General features: G+C 43.1%; 2 protein-coding genes across 4 annotated transcripts in view; both read right to left on the bottom strand.

The window, feature by feature from the left end:
* The window catches only part of LOC115025120 (hepatic leukemia factor-like), a 10,353-nt gene extending 6,685 nt beyond the window's left edge, over positions 1-3,668 (bottom strand). Inside the window, exons 1-2 of one of the 2 annotated variants that reach the window (XM_029457212.1) lie at positions 3,034-3,668; positions 685-1,023 (exon numbers count right to left, since the gene is read on the bottom strand). In XM_029457212.1, the coding sequence (XP_029313072.1) occupies positions 685-1,023; positions 3,034-3,160 (466 nt within the window). In that variant the 5' untranslated portion in view covers positions 3,161-3,668. The remainder of the gene's footprint in view (positions 1-684; positions 1,024-3,033) is intronic. The other variant, XM_029457213.1, reaches the window with a different exon arrangement.
* Positions 3,669-8,086: 4,418 nt separating this feature from the next.
* LOC115024921 (transcriptional coactivator YAP1-A-like) lies at positions 8,087-11,511 on the bottom strand. 2 transcript variants are annotated; one of them, XR_003834163.1, is made up of 3 exons: positions 11,369-11,511; positions 9,061-9,118; positions 8,087-8,824 (listed from the first exon to the last, which is right to left on the bottom strand). XR_003834163.1 is itself a non-coding variant. In XM_029456785.1 (3 exons), the coding sequence occupies exons 1-3, from the start codon at positions 11,398-11,400 to the stop codon at positions 8,680-8,682; spliced, it is 231 nt and encodes a 76-aa protein (XP_029312645.1). In that variant the 5' UTR covers positions 11,401-11,511; the 3' UTR covers positions 8,087-8,679. The 2 variants fall into 2 exon arrangements, 1 of the variants encoding a protein (XP_029312645.1); XM_029456785.1 differs by having other exon boundaries at positions 11,373-11,511.
* Positions 11,512-15,000: the final 3,489 nt, after the last annotated feature.

The following is a 15,000-nucleotide window of genomic DNA, read 5'->3' as shown; positions in this document are numbered from 1 at the left end:
AAGACTTCCTCCTGCACGAACCTTTGCTTCCAGTCTGAAGCGACTGGAAGCAAAGAGTCTCCGGTCGCTTCTTTGAGCGTCGGGTGAAATGAATGATGCATCAGTTAAAGGAGCGTCCCTGCCTGTTTTCCATTCATTACCTTCGCCAAGGTCTCTGTTGGGTTTTAATTCAATGTCTTATGAGAATATCATTATGTTCTGTTATTGTTTTAAGAAATATTCTTAATTGATTTTATGTTTTCAAATAAGAAAAGAGGGAAAAAATGAAGCTGTTTGTTTGTTTTGACACATTTTCTCTTCAGATGTATTTATTATTTTATGTGTTCGGTCCAGTTTCTTGGTCTGTTTGTCTGTTTGTCAGCAGATTTACAGAAACACTACAGGTCTGATTTCATGAAACTTAAGTGGTCCGACACATTTGCACTCATGGAAAGGGCAGTCGGCCCTTCTAGTTGTTGTATGGTATAAAAAGTAAACTACAATATTTACTTCTGCAAATCGCCCGCCGGGCACAAATAAAGTGTTTTGAATGGAAATAGAATTTTTCTCCTTGTAAAGTTCCTTTCACTTCTATGCTGACGACACCCTGCTTTATCTTTCTCGAGCTGAATGAAACTAAATGAAGCCAAACAACTATTTACAAAATATAGAAATTAATGTTAAACAACGGCAGCATTGTGTCACCTGCTCTCGCGGTGCTGCTGTGCAGGCAGTTCGGCGAGATGACGCGGTTGCTGAGGTCCATCCCTGAGGGCGTCGACGTGGGCGGGGCTCGGGACAAGACTGGCGGCCGGCGAGGCGGAGCGTGTGGTTGGTGCTGGCTGTGGTTGTGGTGGTGCTGGGAGGGGTTGGAGTGGATACCGTTCTCAGTCAGGAACTCTTCCAGATCCATGTACTCCAGCTGGAAGGTGTCTCCATCGTAGGGCAGCGTCTTGTCCCACAGCGTGGGGCCCAGGAAGGCTGACTGGGGGACGCTGCGCTCCTCCTCCAGGTTCTTCTCCTTCTCCTGCTCTTTGCTGAAAGCTGCAGGAGGACAAAAGAAATGAATCAGTCGGTACAATAAAAAACATAAACACATTTTAAACATGGCTGTTCCTCAAGTCCGATGTTTGTCTTCCCTTAGTTCCTCTCATGACGGGAGCTGAGTGTTGTCTTTCTGTTTTATTCTGTAGAACACCTGATGTTTTATTTGCTGGTGTTTCACGCCACGTTACATTATTTACCAGGAGTTTAACGCCTTTGGATATTTTTGTATATCTTTAAAGACGAAATTAATTAATGTTGGTAATGGCCGAGGGCGCTCGCAGACACGTGGATGACAACAATTGCATCACAAGGACTAAAGTGGACCCTGACGGACACGGAAAGTATAAAGGAGCTTTTATTTGCTATATCCAGTTTATCCCTGGTAATCATTTTCCTGAAAGTTAACATAAAATTATTTCCATGCTATTATGAAATTTGAGCTGCAGCTGAAAGTAAACAACAGCGTCTCAAAATCTGAGACGTTTCCCAAGAGGACCGTGGTGAAAAGCATAAACAAGAGGCATTATGGGTATTTAGGGACAGTTACAAAGGGTGTGAACTACGGGTAAACTATGGCGTGTCCCTGAACGCAACACTGAACTATCAGCTCCAAAAGCTGACCTCTGACCTTCCCACGAACAGACGCATCTTTCACACAGGAGTCAATAATTTTGTTAAATATTAATATTCATTCTGACATGCTTCTGCCTTCAGTTGGTCACCAACTGGTAAAGTATGTAACGAAGTATGTACTCAAGTTTTGAAGTACTTGTACTACTTTATACTTTTACTCCACTACATGTATTTGACTTTATAAGGAATAAAAGCTGCTGCACTACACTGCTAATGTACACAGTAGTACACAAAGTACAACTTTAAAACGCTCTTACATGTGTTGCTGAAAAAAACTGAATAATATAATATTCAATAAAGAATATTAATCTTTAAAAGGAGAAATTCTGCATTACTGTTGCTGATAAAACATCTGTACTTTTACTTAAGTAACCTTTTGAATATAGGTTTTCTTTTAACTTATACTTGAGTATATTTAGACTACTTAAGTAAAGTACTTCTTCCGCCCCTACGTTTATATATATTTATATATCATAATTATATTACTGCTCTGCTGGAAATACATAATAAATGCGATGAGTCGATAATAAATTCACATTTAAAGGCAGAAATGTCTTTAAAGTGTGTTTTCAGCCTTAGATCTGGAGATTTGCAGTTTTTCTGTTTTATATGAAATGAAAGCGACAGAACAATTTAAAGACGTCACACTTTAGACTCGGAGGAACTGGGACCGACATCTTTCTCTATTCTAGACACCAAACTATTAATGTAAAGAATCATCTGCAGATGAATCCAGAATGAAAATAATTCTATATTATTATAATTATATAATAATACATAATTCTACAGTAGGTTTTCCTTTATTATCTTTATGTTCTGACATTTGAAAGCTCAGTTCTGTTTGTCTACAGATGAAAAGTTTCCTTCAGCTCCAAAAGCTTAAATATTTAGACTGAAATATACTTTATATAAATATACACAGTATAAGTACTGCACTTAAGTACACACTTGAGATACTTCAGTGTTTGCCTTTAATGCCACTTTCTGCTTAATATGCACAATAATTATTTGAAAGCGTTGGTTATTTTACAGTTTATCACAAAACAGCTGAAACAATGAGCAGAAGTCATTTTGAATGCAAAACACAGCAAACATTTCCTGGTTGCAGATTCACTATATGAGGATTTGATGCTTTTTAATAAATTAATAAATGCTTTTTAAATAGTTTTGAGGTTTGGACTTTGTTTGGAGAAAACAAAGCATGCTTTAATATGAATGCATGAATATTAAACTGTCACAGGGGAAATGTCTGCACACTTTCTGGCACTGTTGTATTTTTACAGTACTTGTCCTGCAGTAGAGACTCTGTATCCTTCCTTCTGCATATATAAACACGAACAGTAATAAGCCTCGATATGATCTGTGCAGCTTCACCTTCATGCTGCAGCGGCAGCTTCACCGGGGTCTCCAGCAGAGACTTCAGCACGCCGTGCGTCGCTGGAGGAGGAAGGAAGCCGGCGTTGGGATGTCGGGACATTTTCTCCATCACGCCTCCTTGCATTGGGAGCCACAGGAACCACAAGAGGAGAATGAAATATAAATGTTTAAAAAGAACCAGCTGGTGTTGTAGAGGAGGTCCGCGGCTCTGCACAACTCTCAGTAAAAAACCCAAAACAAAATAAAAGCTGTCAGAATGAAGCGTCTCAGTGCGGAGCCCGGGCTGCAGGAGGCGGACACACCGTGCACAGATCCATGTGTGAGACAGGAGGACTGACGTCAATCCGCGAGACAAACACCTCCCCCCCTCTCTCTAATCACCCACCTGTAGTCCATGTACTACTGTGCACATGAACCTGGGTAATACTGTGACAGCTTCATAAACAAGTTTCACATCAAAGTGAAAAACAACAGAATTCAAGCAGAAAATGAAAAAAATAAAACATTCAAACTACAGCGTGGTCACATGTTGTAATCTCCCAAAGTTATTATCTGTAGCTGCAAAAACTTTAAAAGCGCGTTCAGCAAAGACGTGCGTGTTGGAGGAGGACGCAATAGGTAGTGTGCAAACACGTGACAAAACTGTGTGACGTATGCGTGCGACTCCATTTTGGATGATATACAAATCAACAATGGCGTCTAAAGCGAACAACAACAGCAATACAACTCCGACTTCTTCAAAGTATGTTGACTCTCTGGATCCTCTGCAAAGGCAACATTCAGAGGGAAAGTCCAAATGTGCGGCCGTGACCCGTACACGCTGAAGCCGTCGGATTATATTGAGGATTTAGATTCATTACCTCCGATTGAATATCTGGATATTGTGAACTACCTTGTACTACAAACGTCGTGGGCAACCAACGACGTTTAAAACAAATTTTAAACATAAACACCTAAATTAAAACATTAGTCCTTTTATTTTAGATGAATACAAAGTGAGGACACACACACACACACACACACACACACACACACACACACACACACAGCCTGCAGAGAGGAATGCTGGGTCATATGAGTGGGCCGGCCTGACCTACTTTCATCCAATGAGAAGCCTCCGCCCCCCCCCAACACACACACACACACACACACACACACGCACACGCACACGCACACGCACACACACACACCACACACACACACACACGCACACGCACACGCACACACACACGCACACACACACACACACCCCGGACACATGGAAGCTCATGTGTTCAGAGAGGAGACGAAAACACACTGAAAGGAAACAAGAGAGGAGAGGAGGAGAGGATACAAGGGAGGAGAGGAGAGAAGACAAGAGAGGAAAGGAGACAAGAGAGGAGAGGAAACAAGAGAGGAGAGGAAACAAGAGAGGAGAGGACACAAGAGAGGAAAGGAGACAAGAGGAGAGGAGGAGAGGATACAAGGGAGGAGAGGAGAGGAGACAAGAGAGGAGAGGAAACAAGAGAGTAGAGGACACAAGAGAGGAGAGGAGACAAGAGGAGAGGAGGAGAGGATACAAGGGAGGAGAAGAGAGGAGACAAGAGAGGAAAGGAGACAAGAGAGGAGAGGAAACAAGAGAGGAGAGGAAACAAGAGAGGAGAGGACACAAGAGAGGAGAGGAGACAAGAGGAGAGGAGGAGAGGATACAAGGGAGGAGAGGAGAGGAGACAAGAGAGGAGAGGAAACAAGAGAGTAGAGGACACAAGAGAGGAGGGGAGACAAGAGGAGAGGAGGAGAGGATACAAGGGAGGAGAAGAGAGGAGACAAGAGAGGAAAGGAGACAAGAGAGGAGAGGAAACAAGAGAGGAGAGGAAACAAGAGAGGAGAGGACACAAGAGAGGAAAGGAGACAAGAGGAGAGGAGGAGAGGATACAAGGGAGGAGAGGAGAGGAGACAAGAGAGGAGAGGAAACAAGAGAGTAGAGGACACAAGAGAGGAGGGGAGACAAGAGGAGAGGAGGAGAGGATACAAGGGAGGAGAAGAGAGGAGACAAGAGAGGAAAGGAGACAAGAGAGGAGAGGAAACAAGAGAGGAGAGGACACAAGAGAGGAGAGGAGACAAGAGGAGAGGAGGAGAGGATACAAGGGAGGAGAGGAGAGGAGACAAGAGAGGAGAGGAAACAAGAGAGTAGAGGACACAAGAGAGGAGGGGAGACAAGAGGAGAGGAGGAGAGGATACAAGGGAGGAGAAGAGAGGAGACAAGAGAGGAAAGGAGACAAGAGAGGAGAGAGGAAACAAGAGAGGAGAGGAAACAAGAGAGGAGAGGACACAAGAGAGGAAAGGAGACAAGAGGAGAGGAGGAGAGGATACAAGAGAGGAGAGGAGAGGAGACAAGAGAGGAAAGGAGACAAGAGAGGAGAGGAGAGGGGGGAGACAAGAGAGGAGAGGAAACAAGAGAAGAGAGGAGACAAGAGAGGAGAGGAGACAAGAGAGGAGAGGAAACAAGAGAGGAGACAAGAGAGGAGACAAGAGAGGAGAGGAGAAGAGGAGAAAAGAGAGGAGAGGAAACAAGAGAGAGAGAGGAAACAAGAGAGGAGAGGAGACAAGAGAAGAGAGGAGACAAGAGAGGAAAGGAGACAAGAGAGGAGAGGAAACAAGAGAGGAGAGGAAACAAGAGAGGAGAGGACACAAGAGAGGAGAGGAGACAAGAGGAGAGGAGGAGAGGATACAAGACAAGAGAAGAGAGGAGACAAGAGAGGAAAGGAGACAAGAGAGGAGAGGAAACAAGAGAGGAGAGGAAACAAGAGAGGAGAGGACACAAGAGAGGAGAGGAGACAAGAGGAGAGGAGGAGAGGATACAAGAGAGGAGAGGAGAGGAGACAAGAGAGGAAAGGAGACAAGAGAGGAGAGGAGAGGGGGAGACAAGAGAGGAGAGGAAACAAGAGAAGAGAGGAGACAAGAGAGGAGAGGAGACAAGAGAGGAGAGGAAACAAGAGAGGAGACAAGAGAGGAGACAAAAGAGGAGAGGAGAAGAGGAGAAAAGAGGGGAGAGGAAACAAGAGAAGAGAGGAAACAAGAGAGGGAGAGGAGACAAGAGAGGAGAGGAAACAAGAGAGGAGAGGAGACAAGAGAGGAGAGGAAACAAGAGAGGAGAGGAAACAAGAGAGGAGAGGAAACAAGAGAGGAGAGGAGACAAGAGAAGAGAGGCTGATGGAGGCTGATGGACGCTGAAGGAGGCTGATGGACGCTGAAGGAGGCTGATGGAGGCTGATGGAGGCTGATGGAGGCTGAAGGAGGCTGATGGACGCTGAAGGAGGCTGATGGAGGCTGATGGAGGCTGATGGAGGCTGAAGGAGGCTGATGGAGGCTGAAGAAGGCTGATGGAGGCTGATGGAGGCTGAAGGAGGCTGATGGACGCTGAAGGAGGCTGATGGAGGCTGATGGAGGCTGATGGACGCTGATGGAGGCTGATGGACGCTGATGGACGCTGATGGAGGCTGATGGAGGCTGATGGAGGCTGAAGGAGGCTGATGGAGGCTGAAGGAGGCTGAAGAAGGCTGAAGGAGGCTGAAGGAGGCTGATGGACGCTGAAGGAGGCTGATGGAGGCTGATGGAGGCTGATGAAAGCTGAAGGAGGCTGAAGGAGGCTGATGGAGGCTGATGGAGGCTGAAGGAGGCTGATGGAGGCTGATGGACGCTGAAGGAGGCTGATGGACGCTGATGGAGGCTGATGGACGCTGATGGAGGCTGATGGATGCTGAAGAAGACTGAAGAAGGCTGATGGACGCTGATGGAGGCTGATGGAGGCTGATGGAGGCTGAAGGACGCTGATGGAGGCTGATGGAGGCTGATGGAGGCTGATGGATGCTGATGGACGCTGAAGGAGGCTGATGGAGACTGATGGAGGCTGATGGAGACTGATGGAGGCTGATGGAGGCTGATGGACGCTGATGGAGGCTGATGGACGCTGAAGGAGGCTGATGGAGGCTGATGGAGGCTGATGGAGGCTGAAGGAGGCTGATGGAGGCTGATGGACGCTGATGGACGCTGATGGAGGCTGATGGAGGCTGATGGAGGCTGAAGGAGTCTGAGCTCATTTCCTCAGAGTGACACAGTTTGTTTAGTGGATCAGATCTGTTTCTCACAGCAGCGTAAACAGCAGCGTGGTCACGTGACACGAGTCTGATCTACACAAGCAGAGCCTGCAGGAGCTCAGCGGCGCCACGACCTGCCGGTACAAGTTAAGACTCGGAGAGACCCAAGTACCTGGAGACCTTCTGCTGCACCCAATGATCAATGTGAGACCTGTCTGAGTCCAGCCTTCTAATCCAGCTGCAACCTTTGACCTCTAAAGGTTGTTTAATTTCTACTAACGAGTGAGCAGATAACACGAACATTTTGATATTCTTTTGAGATTAAAATAGTAAATATTTCAAGAAATATTCGTGAATATTGTCTAAAATAATAAAATAATACATTTCCGAGAATATCTTCTAATATTTTAAAGTAACAAATTTGCAAGAAAAGAAAATCTGAAAATGATCTGAGATTAAAATCACAGATTAAAAATATTAAATTTATAATTCACCAGAAGAAATTAATACATTTATTAAAAGACATCAGCAGCCACGACACTGGTGGTTATTCAGCTGAGTGGTTTGGTGTGTGTGTGTGTGTGTGTGTGTGTGTGTGTGAGTGTGTGTGTGTTTCATGTCATTAGTGTTTATAAACCCTGCAGATATGTATAGCTGCACTTGCTCGCAAGAAGGGAAATCAATACAGGAGGCCCCGTCCTTCCACTTCCTGCTCTCACACACACACACACACACACACACGCACGCGTACATGCACGCACACGCACACACACACACACGCGTACATGCACGCACATGCACACACACACACACACACACACACACACACACACACACACACACACACACTCACACTTCATGAATGACTCGGTGGAGTTTATTATTACAGACTTTTATTTTGTTATCAGAGAAGAACAGAAAAGAATAATTTTAAAATCCAACATCAGATGAAAATACTTTTATTACACGACTTCAGTTACGTTCCAATAATAACTCATAAATAAAAATTTGACTTTGTACCGCTGCACAGCTATTTTTATTGTGTTTTACTTTAGTTTATGTTTCTTGTACATATTTTATAATTAATTTAAATATCTTTATAATATTTATTCATAACTTTTTATTCTATATTTATGTTTCTTGTACATATTTATTTAAAGTATTTATTTGTATTTTATGTTGATAGGCTGATAGAAGGTATGTTTTTATACTATATTATACTTTATATAATATATTTTATACTAAGTTCAGTCTCATAATTCTTCTTATTTAATTTTCTTTGGCATCACCTAAACAGTTTTTAGGAAAAGTTAGATAAATGTTTGACCGTTAAATAAGGAGCCGGTTAGCTTAGCTTAGCTTAGCTTATTTTAGCTTAGCATAAATGATATCTCCTCTGTTGAATTCATAAAAGGACGTAATATAGAACGTGACGTCCTCACGAGGTGCGAGACAGCAGACCAGCGTATTTCCTCAAATGTGGGAGTGTACGTTTTAAATAAAGTTCTGCGGGTTTGAAAGAAGGTGAAACTAAACTTTTTAATGACTTTAATGAAACTGCAGCGTTTCACATCTCCGTCTCGATGGAGGAGCCGGGCCGCCGCTCCTTCGCCTCCCCGTCCCGCTCGGCCTGCACCTCGGTGGTCTGTGGGGGGGGGGCGGGCCCCGGGGCCGTCACAGGAAGTTTCCAGGACGTCGTCTGGGTCATGTGACTGTCACGGGTCAGAACAGAAACACATGACGTCACTTCTCGACTTTCATTTCACACTTTTATATATAATTAATTTACAAGATAATAAATCTTTATAAATCTTTTTAACGGGTCAGCTGGTGACGACTAACCGCACGTTGTTTGAGGAGTTTGCTCCATTAATACATTACATTATTACTATATATACAATGTTATTATAATACGCGTTATAAACATTCAGTTTGGTACTTTTCTTACTTGATGTAGTATTTCACTCCGTCTGCAGTGAAGGCCTCCTCCCAGCCGTAAGGAAGATCTGAAGCATGGGAACAAAGAGTCAAACAAGTGTTATCTATAATATCACACAGAGACAATCTGCAGCTTCACAACAACCTTCTTCACTTACTGTGAGAGACGTCTCCCAAACGTGTTTCAGAGAACACACACACACACACACACACACACACACACACACACACACACACAGTTCTTCGCTTGAACTTCAGAGTTGTTTGTTCTGTGACGAGCAGGCTAGCTGTTTCCCCCTGTTCAGTCATTAAGCTAAGCTAAGCTAAGCTAAGCTAAGCTAAGCTAAGCTAAGCTAAGCACGGAGCAGACGCAGAGTGACTTCGGACTTTGCTTCTTCTTGCTCTTGTGTCAACAGAAGTGTGTTCCGCACTGGACCGAGTCCACGGGGAGTCGAACCTTCATCACAAACTTCACGTACACGGAGAGCACGACGTGGTTCTCATCGCTGGAACAAAAGCACGCCATCCGAGGCGGGAAGCTGCTTTGTGTTGCTGTGACAACCAAACGTTCCCCCTCAGTGTCGGCGCTGCACACACACACCTGTGTGATGTAACGAGCAGCTCACCTCAGGTAACGTGTTCCGGAACACAGAAGGTGCACTGACTCGAAAACACACTTTAATATAAACTTGTGTTGATGTGAGTAATGACGTTACAAGAACTTATTAATATTATTAATCATATTAAAGTGGCGCTCCTTGAAATACTTTATTTATTATCATTATTCCTTTAATGTTTTATTTATGTTGATCCATTGTATGAAGTTACTTCTTTAGTTTTGGTTTTAAAAGCATTTAAGGAGATTAATTATAAATGATAATTAATTAAGTGTTTGTGGAACATCTTCCAGGTTCACAGTTTATTAACGTGCATTATTAATAAAAACATTAATGGATTCTTCATCACACGCACACACTCTCACTCACACACACACACACACTCTCACTCACACACACACACACACACACACACACACTCTCACTTCACACACACACACACACACACACACACACACACACACACACACTCTCTATATAACAATATGCAGTAATGAGCTGCAGGAGGAACTCGTTTATTACACAACATCAGTTCACTTCACTTCACACACACACAGTGTGTTGTGTAATAAACGAGTTCCTCCTGCAGCTCATTACTGCATATTGTTATATAAACATGTTTATATAAAAAGGTTTTACTCGTATTACTAATTTCTCCAAGTTTTGTAAATGAAATGCAAGTGAATTTAATTTCATGGGTTAAATGAATATTGAAGTTGTTTGACATGCAGAGATATCGCTGAGCATCACTTCTGGTTTCTGATTCTGCAGAAGATTCTTTTTGTTTCGACGTTCAGCACAAAGACACTGTTTGTGGAGTCAAGACTTAAAGAACATTCAAAGGTCACAATCTGCAGCTTCTCTCCACTTTGTTCTCCACGAGTCATTCGTGATGAATTATCATCTTCAGAAGCTTTTATTGTGCGACAGGTGGAAACATGTTGGTGAACGAGTTCAAGGAAGGAACCAAAGAATTCATCACAACCGAGAAATCACTGCCAGCAACTCCATAATGTAAATATATATATTTATATATTTATATATATATATATATATATATATATATATATATATATATATATATTCAATAACAGCTGACACTTATCTATATTTATTTATTCCTCCCTTATTTTTGACACCTAGTAATTTATTATTATAATAATAATAATAATAATTATTATTATTATAATTATTATAATTATAATTACCCTTACACGCACAGATTCCTCCTTAAACACTCGGTAATTATACACATTCCACATCCCAGTAACAGCAGGATGTTATTATTAGATAATAATATATTCTAATATATAATATTATATTATTAATATAATATTATTTCATCTTTTGGTTGTAAATGTAACAATATTTTTTGGATTTAAGCGTCATATTAATGTTCATAGGAGACATGGTCGTCATGGTAACAGGTGTCCACCGTTTATCATGCAATCTGTCGGGCAAAGTGTGTGTGTGTGTGTGTGTGTGTGTGTGTATGTGTGTGTGTGTGTGTGTGTGTGTGTGTGTGTGTGTGTGTGTGTGTGTGTGACGAAGACAAAGGTTCCTGCAGCTTTATGATTTCAAAAGCAGAGCACGTATCCAGGCAACAACGACTGTGATGAAAACAAGCTATAGGTGATTGCAATGAACACACACACACACACACATACACACACACACACACACACACACACACACACTGACCTACTTCCTGTGTGACTTGGCCTTGTCTTCATCGCCTCTAACAGGACATTGTGAGTGATGGAGGACGTCTCCTCTCGGCTCTGTGATCCTGAATCTCAGCTGTTAATTATGCAACGTGCCCACGTCCTCCCACTGACGGAGGGAAATTCGGTGACTGTGTCAAAAACCCACATCCTGCTGTAGATACTCTGTGCAGGAAGACGTCCATACACGTTTAACTCAGAATATAACCTGCAATATTTTACTGCAACCAAAGAACAGAAATATTAGTCAGAGACGTTTTCATGACCTTATTCGAAAAAATGTCCATAAGCTGTTTCCATGGATCATTAATATTCACGTTTACAAGCAGACGAGCAGAATCTGCAACTCGTGACTCGTTTCATTATCAACTAGTCTGCAGATTATTTTCTACTTTGATAGTTCGGTGTATAAAAAGTTTGTTAAAGTCCAAGTCTTTAAATGTTTGTCACTTTAATTTGATATAAAACAGAGAAAAGCTGCAAAAGTCCATATTTGAGGCTGAAAACAAACTTTAAAGACATTTCTGCATGAAAATAATTGTAACAACATTTTCGACTAATAGTTGCAGCTGATTCATGTAAAACCGTCCGTGACGTGTTTCTCCCTCAAACCTTGCAAACTGTTGGTTTGTGTCCAACGCGCAGAGTTAGCTGAAAACAGGCAAGAAGCCGTGTGTAGAGTGTGTGTAGCGTGTGTGTAACATATGTGTAGGGTGTAACGTGTATGTAGCGTGTAAGTAGCGTGTGTGTAGGGTGTACGTATTGTGTATGTAGCGTGTGTAGGGTGTACGTAGCGCGTACGTATCGTGTATGTAGCGTGTGTAAGGTGTACGTAGCATGTACGTATCGTGTACGTATCGTGTACGTAGCATGTGTGTAGCGTGTATCTAGCGTGTGTGTAGCATGTGTGTAGCATGTATGTAACATCTACGTATCGTGTACGTAGCGTGTGTGTAGCGTGTGTGTAGCGTGTATGTAGCGTGTGTGTAGCGTGTATGTAGCTTGTGTGTAGGATGTGTGTAGCGTGTAAGTAGCGTGTTTGTAGCGTGTGTGTAGCGTGTTTGTAGTGTGTTTGTAGCGTGTAAGTAGCGTGTTTGTAGTGTGTGTAGCGGTGTATGTAGCGTGTGTGTAGCGTGTAAGTAGCGTGTTTGTAGCGTGTGTGTAGCGTGTGTGTAGCATGTAAGTAGCGTGTACAGCTCAGCCGTACAGGTATTTTCAGTGAAAAGTTACGAGGTGTTGAGAATTGGCTGAACAGATTTCCCTGAACATCGATCCGTGCTAACATTCACAGACGAGCCTTACGTAGGAGACGAGCACGTGTTGAAAGGGACCAAGAAGAAGTTACGATATGTAGAAAGCTTGTTTCAGAATATTTACTCAGAAAAGATAAAGGACAAACAGCAAATAACTCCTAACATGATGAAAGTGTCTAAAGCGTCCAATCAGCTGGTGTGAGAGCACGATGGCTGCTTTACCGTCTGCCTTCATCCTTCATGACCTCGTGTTTGGAGATCAGTGAGGTTTTTAAGGATCGTATTGTTTGATGCTTCTAGTCTTTGATTTCTTGGCTAATCTAATGCACAGATACGAGCGTCCAGCCTCTCAGACACAAAGCTAAACATTGATAACAAGTGAGACAGACAGGAAGCTACAGAACGTTATTTTCTAACTGTAATAACTCGATCTGGAACGTGAACTACAGTAAATGGCAACAATATGATGTTGTGAAGTTTCATCTTATATTGTTTGTTAAATGAAGATATTTATTGATGCTAAACAGACAGAGGTTGGGAGACTTCTGAAGAGCTACACCAACGTTTTTGGGAGTTTTGTCCATTGCTCACTTTAGTCACAATCTGACGAGTGTTTTGGCGCTGTCTCTGGGATTCTAATCAATGCTAAGAACTGAACACTGCATTATCTGACTGAATAGGTCTGCCTTTGCCATAGTAGGCAAAAAGATATCACGACAGGGAAAGTGAATATCGTCATTCTGACATAATAATTAGCCATGTGCTTCGTTTTTATTTGCAGGGAAAGCTGTACTTTCGGCCCAATGGGTGCTTTAGGGCCGTCCGAACATAGCATAACATAACATAACATAACATGACATGACATGACGTGACGTGACGTAACATAACATGATATAACATACATAACACGACATAACATGACGGCTGACGGACAAATAGGCTTTCGTTCTAATGGGACTTTATTCGTCTATTGGGGTTTCAGAATGATGAGCCGATGGCACAATTTCATGGTTTAATTTAAGGGTGGCTAGTTGCAGCTTGTCAGTCACAATAGCTCTCTAAGCTAGTTAGCTTGTTTATCTCTGTCGCATATGAGACAATAAGATTCATAACCATCGACTGAAAACTGTCCACAAACACTAAGAAGTCACGTCTTTCATTTTGTGTCTCAGGTCAAAACTAGGAAGGTGGTTGATTTTGGTCAACAGCGTGAATCACTTAACATCCTGCAGCCTCAGAGGAGGCGGCCACACAGTTCTGGTGCCATCACTCATCATGTAATGTTGTGACCAATGGGCAAAACCTCTAAACGTTAACGTCGTGCATCTCAGTGAAGCCACTTGCAGAAACTTATCGTCTCTCAAAAGATGAACTCATTGTTTCCAGCTTCAGTTTGAATGACGAGCGTAAAAGAAAAGAAGTTTCATTCTAAAAGCAAATTACAAATTTATATGCATTCTTTTCCATTTGTTTCAGGTTAAAACTCTGGAATAAAACCATAATTTTGGTCAGAAATGTGCATTGATAAATGTGCAAACAGTTTTCATGCAGAGTTAAGCCATGAGTCCATTGCTAGCAGGTACTGAGGAGATGAGGAGTTGTCAGGGAACAGAGTTTGGGTTGGCGGTTGATGTCCTGCAGACGTCTCAGCGTCGTGCTGACAGTCGGATCCTCTAGAAGGTCAGCACTGCAACGGGGAGGACAGTTAACTCACAGCAGCAGGTAGGCAGGATCACTTTGTTTCAGCTTCATCCGGTGGGAGAGTTGCATGCAGGGCAGCACAGTTAGAGAGGAAGGAGACATGCAGACCTGCATGCGTGGAGGCAGAGCAGAGATCACTTACAGTCAACCTCCAGGATGGCTCTGACCGTCCTTGTGAGCTCCTTCGCTTCCTGGGCGAGCGTGGCCGCCGTCCACGGACTCTTCTTGTAGCGGGGAGGGAGGCTTTGCGACGACGCTCCGACTTTAACGTCTCCGGAGCTGCAAAATAAGAGAAAGATGAGTTCAAAACTACTTCTATGACGTCAAACAACTACAGATGGAGAACATAATGCAAGTCAATGGACCTGCTTTCCCCAGCAACTAAACTGCATCCCTCAATAACCATTGTCTGTCTGTCTGTCTGTCTGTCTGTTGGCCAGAAACCATGATGTCTCCGTGAGGAGCTGTACAGTGCGGACATGTTGTCCAATAGAGAGGACAGCTTGGCTGTCATTCTCCTGTCTCCCACAACCTCACAGTGTCCAGCGTGCTCCCCAGGACAGAGCTAGCCTCTTCACCCAGTCTGTTCAGTCTCTTCTGCCAGCAGCCGAGATGCTGCTGCCCCAGCAGACCACTCCATAACAAATAACAGATG

Source organism: Cottoperca gobio, chromosome 19, assembly GCF_900634415.1.
Source record: "Cottoperca gobio chromosome 19, fCotGob3.1, whole genome shotgun sequence".
Lineage (NCBI taxonomy): Eukaryota > Metazoa > Chordata > Actinopteri > Perciformes > Bovichtidae > Cottoperca > Cottoperca gobio.
The sequence above is the reverse complement of the archived record's forward strand: the minus strand, read 5'-3'. Positions and strand labels throughout refer to the sequence as shown.